Source organism: Triticum dicoccoides, chromosome 4A (genome assembly GCF_002162155.2).
Source record: "Triticum dicoccoides isolate Atlit2015 ecotype Zavitan chromosome 4A, WEW_v2.0, whole genome shotgun sequence".
NCBI classification, from domain to species: domain Eukaryota; kingdom Viridiplantae; phylum Streptophyta; class Magnoliopsida; order Poales; family Poaceae; genus Triticum; species Triticum dicoccoides.
The window spans coordinates 78663585-78671418 of NC_041386.1; the positions used below are offsets into that span (position 1 = coordinate 78663585).

Sequence of the window (7834 nt, forward strand, 5' to 3'; positions counted from 1 at the left end):
AGAGACATCATTATTATCCTCGGAAGGTTTTTCGATCTCAGGTTCACTAGAAGTATGAAAAGTCCTACCATTTTTACTTTTCTTTTTCTTAGAAGGACTAGGTGCATCAGTATTAATTCGTTGAGAGTCTTATTCAATTCTTTTAGGGTGACCTTCAGGATAAAGTGGCTCCTGAGTCATTTTGCCCCCTCTAGTTGATACTCTAACAGCATAATCATTCATATTATTGTTCATTTCATTAAGCAACTCACTTTGAGATTTACCAACTTGTTCTAACTGAGTTCGAACCATAGAGGCATGTTTTCCTACACCTGTTACATCATTGGTAATTCTAGATAACAAGTCACTTAAGCGAGCAATCATGTCAGAATTTTGTTTCAATTGTTTCATAACATTTGCATTGAAGTGATCTTGTTTTCTAATGTAATTGTCAAATTCATGCAAGCATTGATTAGGATGTTTATTATAAGGGATGTCACCTTCATAAAACTGTAATAAAGAATTTACCTCTACCACCTGTGGTGGTGGTGGCGTGTCAAGACCATGTATTTCTTCAATAGGTGGTAAATTCTTAACATCCTCAAGTTTAATACCTTTTTCCTTCATACACTTCTTTGCTTATTGCATATATTCAGGACTGAGAAATAAGATACCCCTCTTCTTTGGAGTGGGTTTAGAAGGTGGTTCAGAAAGTGTCCAATAACCATGATTCTTCAATATATTATTCAATAATTATTCAGCTTGTTCAATAGTCTGTTCCCTAAAAACACAACCAGCATAACTATCTAGGAAATCCCTAGAAGCATCAGTTAGTCCATTATGGAAGATATCAAGTATTTCATTTTTCTTAAGAGGATGATCAGGCAAAGCATTAAGTAATTGGAGAAGCCTCCCCAAGCTTGTGGGAGACTCTCTTCTTCAATTTGCGCAAAGTTAATATTTCATGTAAGGCAACTTGTTTCTTACGAGCAGGAAAATATTTTGCAGAGAAGTAATAAATCATATCTTGGGGACTACGCACACACCTAGGAGCAAGATTATTGTACCATATCTTAGCATCACCCTTTAAAGAGAAAGGAAATAACTTAAGAACATAGTAATAACGAATTTTTTCCTCATGAGTAAATAGGGTGGCTATATCATTTAATTTGATAAGATGTGTCACAACAGTTTCAGTTTCATATCCATGAAAGGATCAGATTCAACCAGAGAAATTAACTCTCGGTCGACAGAGAATTCATAATCCTTATCAGTAATAAAGATAAGTGAAGTAGCAAACTTAGGATCATATTGCATTATAGCATTCAAGAATTTTTCTTTCAACTTGACTAGTAATTTCTTAAGATCATCTCTATCCTTACAAGCAAGAAAATCCCTAGCAACCTCTCCATCCATAACACAACCCTCAGGTATCTCAGGCAATTCATATTTAGGAGAGCTAGGTCTAATAGGTGTTTTATAATTCTCAGTTTCAAAGACATTCTCAGTTTCAGTAATTTCATCAATTTCAGTGATTTCATATTCTTTAGCTTTAGCAATTTGTTCATCAAGAAATTCACCTTGTGGCACATTATCATCAAGCAAGGTACTAGCATAATCATAAGCATCATTCATAGCAGAAGTAGCATCATCAATTACTTGCGACATATTAGGATTAATAGCATGTGGAGGTGTTGCAAGCTTATTCAAGACAGAAGGTGAATCAAGTGTAGAGCTAGATGACAGTTCCTTACCTCCCCTCGTCTTAGAGGGAATGATCCAAGTGACTCAAAAAAATATAGCTATGCTCCCCGGCAACGGCGCTAGAAAAAGGTCTTGATAACCCATAAGTATAGGGGATCGCAACAGTTTTTGAGGGTAGAGTATTCAACCCAAATTTATAGATTCGATACAAGGGGAGCCAAGGAATATTTGTAAGTATTAACAGTTGAGTTATCAATTCAACCACACCTGGAGATTTAATATCTGTAGCAAAGTGATCAATAGCATAGTAGTATGATACTTTTGATAGCAGTGGTAACAGTAATAGCAATGGTAACAGGGATAGCAATAATTTTGTAGCAGTTGTAACAGCAGTAGTAACTTAGCAAGAACAATATGTGAAAAACTCGTAGGCATTGGGTCGGTGATTTCGCTGGATGATATTCATCATATAACAGTCATAACCTAGGGTAACACAGAACTAGCTCCAGTTCATAAATATAATATAGGCACATATTCCGTAAATAGTTATGCGTGCTTATAGAAAAGAACTTGCATGACATCTTTTGTCCTACCCTCCCGTGGCAGCGGGGTTCATAAGGAAACTAAGGTATATTAAGGCCTCCTTTTAATAGAGAACCGGTACAAAGCATTAACACATACTGAATACATGAACTTCTCAAATTACGGTATTCACCGGAAAGAATCCCAATTATTATCACCTTGGGGTATATGTGTATCATAACACGTAATATGTGCGTATAATTTGCAAGATCGGATCAAGAACATAGATATGATGGTGAAAACATAAACCGTCCAAATCTGAAATCATGGCACTCGGGCCCTAGTGACAAGCATTAAGCATAGCAAAGTCATAGCAACATCAATCTCAGAACATAGTGGACACTAGGGATCAAGCCCCACCAAAACTAACTCAATTACATGATGAATCCCATCCAACCTCTCACCGTCTAGCAAGCCTACGAAGGAGGGTTAGTGATGACGAAGACCGAATATTCCCCTCTCCCATGAACGGGCTCCAGATCTGGCCTCCTGTTGAAGAACAGGAGGTGGCGCTGACTCTGTATCGTAAAACACAATGAAACTTCCTCTCTTATTTTTTTCTCCAGAAAATAGGATTTTATAGAGTTGGAATTAGGGTCAGCGGAGCCTCGTGGGCCCCACTACCTACCAGGGCACGCTAGAGGGGGGTGGCGCACCCTGGTGTCTTGTGGGCAGCTGGGCCCCCCTCTAGTGGGTCTTGATTCCAGTAATTTTTATTTATTCCAAAATAATTCTCTAAAAAGTTTCGTCCAATTCCGAGAATTTCTATTTCTGCACAAAAACAACACCATGATAGTTCTGCTGAAAATAACGTTAGTTCGTGTTAGTTTCATTCAAATCATGCAAATTAGAGTCCAAAACAAAAGCAAAGGTGTTTGGAAAAGTAGATACGATGGAGACGTATCACTGACACAAGGCACTAGATTAATAGCTTAGTTCCGAAAATAGTACAACTTGTTGATAAAAATATGTAAAAATGGTATGATAATAACATGAAACAACCAAACATAGTAGATACGTCGGAGACGTATCAATTTCTTCCCTTTCTTTCTCTCTATAATTAGACCACAATATTGGTATGGACATGTGATATCTAAATTAATTGAATGCAACATCACTTAGAAACAACATCTAAAGAAATAATACATGAGGGCAATTGTTTCTAACAATATATCACCATGTAGGATAACAAGTTAAAGGCCAATGCATTGGAAGTGCCCTTAACAGTTTAGCAAACAGTGTTGACCTCTAATTCAGATTTCAGATTCTCTTTGTGCACATATTTTGAGTGCTAAATATTATTCAAATGAGAATATTTTAGAGACTGGATCGAACGAGGGATAATCGTACACATTCTATTGGTGTGCTTATCACCGATGAAGGATGTGTAGAGTCGTGTCCCCTTTCGGGAACAGATCGATTTAGGTTTCGGATGGACCGCCTAGATTCGGCCGGTCTTTGTAGTTTTTACAGGCCTTCATCGACGTTTTCTTTTTCTGGACGGCGATTTACTTCACACAACGCAGTCGTCGGCGTCCCCTAGTCTGCATCAACGACTTTCGGGTCGCTATTCTATAAGTTCTTAGGTTATAAAAAGGTTGCTCTGTCTAGGTGACATCGAAATATGTTCATAGCAACGCTGTGAATGAAAGAGGAACAAAACTTCAACACAACCAAGGATTTAAATAAAACTTTATTTTTATGTATGAGTGTGTATGTAAGGACTTGTGATACTTAATATATACCCCTTCCGTTTCAAATTACTCGTCGCAGAAATGGATGTATTTAGAACTAAAATACATCTAGATACATTCATACCTACGACAAGTAATTCGAAACGAAGGGAATAGAATCTTAAGCCTTTTGGGAAAAAATTGCAATATTCAGGCCCTGTTTAGAATCCCACCTGCTCCATGAAATATGAGGAGCTATGGAGCCACGAAACAGGCGCTCCGCGCTTTAACACTGTAACTCCACCTGCTTCCGGAGTGAAGCTGTGGAGCAGAGGTAATCCGAACAGGGCGACATTCTCACATTTTTTGATCAGAAAACTAATAAGATCACTCATTTCTGGCAGAAGTGAGTGCGTGGCCAATTGAGCCCAAGCTGGTTTGGCTGAACCATGCACATACGACCGCGTCTGAATCGATGCTTCTCGAGGAAAAACAAACTGAACCAGACATCTCGGGCTCCCTGCCCAGTCCCCATGGGATCCTCCTCCCCTTCCCCGTCGCCGGAGCCGCCGCAGTCGTCCGCTCCTGCGGATGGAGCCTCCAATGCCAGCCTGCGGTGGCACATCCTCCGCCGCGCCCTGCTCTCTCGCTCCGCCTCTCCCCGCGCATCAGGTCCTGCCGTTTCCGTCCTCTTCTCGCCCCACAGCAGATTTTGTACTCGGATCGATTTCGTTTAGCTCCCGGTTCCATTTGATCTGCCGCTGTTTACTCCAGTAGACGAGATAGCTTCTACTACATAGGTAAGGACGGTGAAGAAGGCTTCGCGCCGTAATTATCTTCACTCTCGAGACCTCGTAGCACCGATAATTGGGCTATACCTTCTGACTGAACAGGAAGAGTGTAGGTGGATCTCTTGATTTACTAGTGCTGTAATGCAAGGGGAGCATTGGCGTTTATGTTACTACCGACTTGCATTTCAGAAGATCGAGACACAACACGATTGCTGTCAACGGCTTATTATGCCATTCCAGCTCTCAATTCATGTGCCTGCAAATTTTTAATTCAGGCAAAATGGTTAGCACGCATATTGGTTGTGGCACATGCCATTTATGTGTATACCTGAGTACCAATTAAAAGAAAATTGCAGGGGAAGTCCCGGCACTATAAATAGAAACCCAGATCTGCATCCACCAGGACTTGAAACCCAGCTGGTGGGATTGTAGATCCAGTCCCTCAACTGAATGAACTTGGCCCATTTCCCTTATATCTGAGTACTTGATTAAAAGAAACAGGTCTAGCTTTCTCTGGAGTATGATTTCTTGTTTGAATGAGATGGTGCATGAGGTTCTTGCTTTGAAACCATGTACTTTTACGCATATGGGCAATATGCTCACAGCTTATCCTTTGATATTAGCAGTACTGTATGAACTTGTGAATGCCGAATGTACACTTTAGTTAGCCATAACTGTTTTTATGTACGGAGATTATCATCATTTTCATCTAGGTAGACCCTGTTTAACTGTAAGGAAGATGTTTACTGTCAATATTAGCTGTTTTTTATAGGACACAACATCATCGTAATTTCCTTTCATTTCAATGTTGTTCTGGTTACCGTAATGCAGCTGGCTATTTTTGTCAGTGTTGTTTCTATTTAACCTTTTGCAACTTGAAGTGGTTTACCCACCCCCCAAAAAAACACCCACTAAAATCTGCAATTTCTACCTTTTAGAGGTTAACATTTTTTAATTCGTTTTTATACAGAGGGAACTTCTAATGACCCGCAGGAGAAAGGTGATACCAACAAAATTTCAAGGAAGACGTCGCGTAGTTTTAATCTGTTCGAGTGTCACACAGTGCCGATTTCACAGTTAAATAAATCACAAGGAGATTCATTAAATGGAAATGAAAATGGTGTGGAATGCCAAAGAGATGTCTATGTTTGTTATAAGCTGCCCTGTGGAGGTTCACCGGAACTTAATGTAATGTAAGCAGTCAACTATTTTCCCCGTAGTTACTGTCATACTAAATGCTGTTTTTCTCCGGTTGTAGCACACACATTGATCTTCTACTTGTTTTCTGATAAAATTGGGAATCACATTTTTCTCTTTCTGTCCAGTAAGCCCCACCAATTAGAAAACTAGAAATGTTCGCTATAATTCCTTAGTTTAACATTTTAGTGTTTGATTACAGATACAGAAGAGATGATTCCCTGGAACTAAATGACATTGAAGCTTCCAACAGATTCAATATTGACACTACTGGACTTGTATGTAAGTTTCTTGTTCAAACTGATCTATTATCTTTGTTATATCATGGATTGTGTCATTCTATCTGTTAGCCTAAGTTTCTTGTTCAAGCTGATCTATTATCTTTGTTTCTCATTTGCTGCAGTTATAGGTTTAGTTGTCATAACTTACTGCCTGCCAATTGAAGAGTTCTCAATTTTTTGTTTGGAATGTAAAGAACGGGCTGACACTTCGTGTGGAAAGGGAATATAAACATTTTTTTTCTATGCAAAATATGAACTGTTTGGTCCCTTGTTCATTTTACTTGCCTTTCCTGTCATTTTTGGCCAAGTAAGGTTTTGAAGCCCCCTGTGCATAGGAAGCTGGTTAGACTAGAAACAGCAATCTAACATATCCAATAGACTCTTGAAGTTATCTATTACAAGATTCACCCATATTAACAGTATTCATGCCCTCAAGTTCTAAAATGGTTCGATCATCTCTAGTAAACCACCTAACTAGCTTAGGTTCCGGCCAGGTAAAAAAAAACAGATGCTCCATTAATCCCACGAGTCTAGTATGGTTAACCTAGAGCTTCTGAAGTAGGACTGCTATACAACTGCAGATTTGATAGTGTCATGGGCTCATGGCTAATATATAACTCTGAATTCTTTGTTATTCTTACACCCACTATGCTGCTCATGTGATACTGTTCATCTATGTCTATCTTTATTGTTTCTCTTTCTTGAAGGTTGTTGGCCGTCTGAAGAGGTCCTTGCCTTCTACTGTATCAACCATTCAGATATGTTCAGGTTTGTAGTGAGGTGTATTTATCCATGTGACACACTTGGATTAATTCGTCTTACTTTATCAACAGTACGCTTGCTTTTGCAGATCGCATAACATGCTTGAGTAACTTGAGTTGCTCGTGTTCGAGTAAATTGCACAGATATTCCACTTGTCCTGAACCTGATTCAGAAGATTTCAACCCACAGTTCTAGGTAGGATTCATGAGAGCTCAAAACTATCACAAGGGTCAGATATTTTGGTCTCTGCTTTAGCCTTGTAATAATTTTCTGCTCTCACGAATCCTACATTCCTACCTAGAACTGTGGATTGAATTTTTGTTTTAGCATACAAACATCTATTGCTGCTTTGACTAGATTCACTCTACGTGCTAGTGCTATATTTCTCAGATTATTTTCCTTCCAAATTCATTATAGGTCTAAAAGGGTGCTTGAACTTGGAGCTGGTTATGGATTGGCGGGACTTGTTATTGCAGCCAGTGTAAATGCTGGCGAGGTTGTTATTTCTGATGGAAACCCACAAGTAGTTGGATGTATCCTTCTTAATGAGTTATATATAAAAGCTGTTGCATAATTTAAAGTTTGTTAGTATTAATGTAATATGACCTACATACTACAAGTGTTATTTTTTTGCTACTTTTCGTGAATACTGCGACTCAACCGCAAATAAAAACGGGCTGTTCTAGATGTTACCTTTTATGGCTTTGTAATCCATTAACCCTCAGATATCCAGCAGAACATATCCATCAATGCAGAAACTTTTGGTCAAACGAAAGTTAAACCTATGACACTGCACTGGGATCAAGAGCATGCTTCAGACATGTTGAACTCTTTTGACATCATTGTTGCAAGTGACTGGTATGTT

General features: G+C 39.0%; 1 protein-coding gene across 1 annotated transcript in view; it reads left to right on the forward strand.

The window, feature by feature from the left end:
• Positions 1 to 4374: 4374 nt before the first annotated feature.
• The window catches only part of LOC119285093 (calmodulin-lysine N-methyltransferase-like), a 5005-nt gene continuing 1545 nt past the window's right edge, over positions 4375 to 7834 (forward strand). Inside the window, exons 1-6 of the mRNA XM_037564312.1 lie at positions 4375 to 4610; positions 5700 to 5922; positions 6129 to 6208; positions 6915 to 6975; positions 7387 to 7502; positions 7695 to 7827. Of these exons, the coding sequence (XP_037420209.1) occupies positions 4388 to 4610; positions 5700 to 5922; positions 6129 to 6208; positions 6915 to 6975; positions 7387 to 7502; positions 7695 to 7827 (836 nt within the window). The 5' untranslated portion in view covers positions 4375 to 4387. The remainder of the gene's footprint in view (positions 4611 to 5699; positions 5923 to 6128; positions 6209 to 6914; positions 6976 to 7386; positions 7503 to 7694; positions 7828 to 7834) is intronic.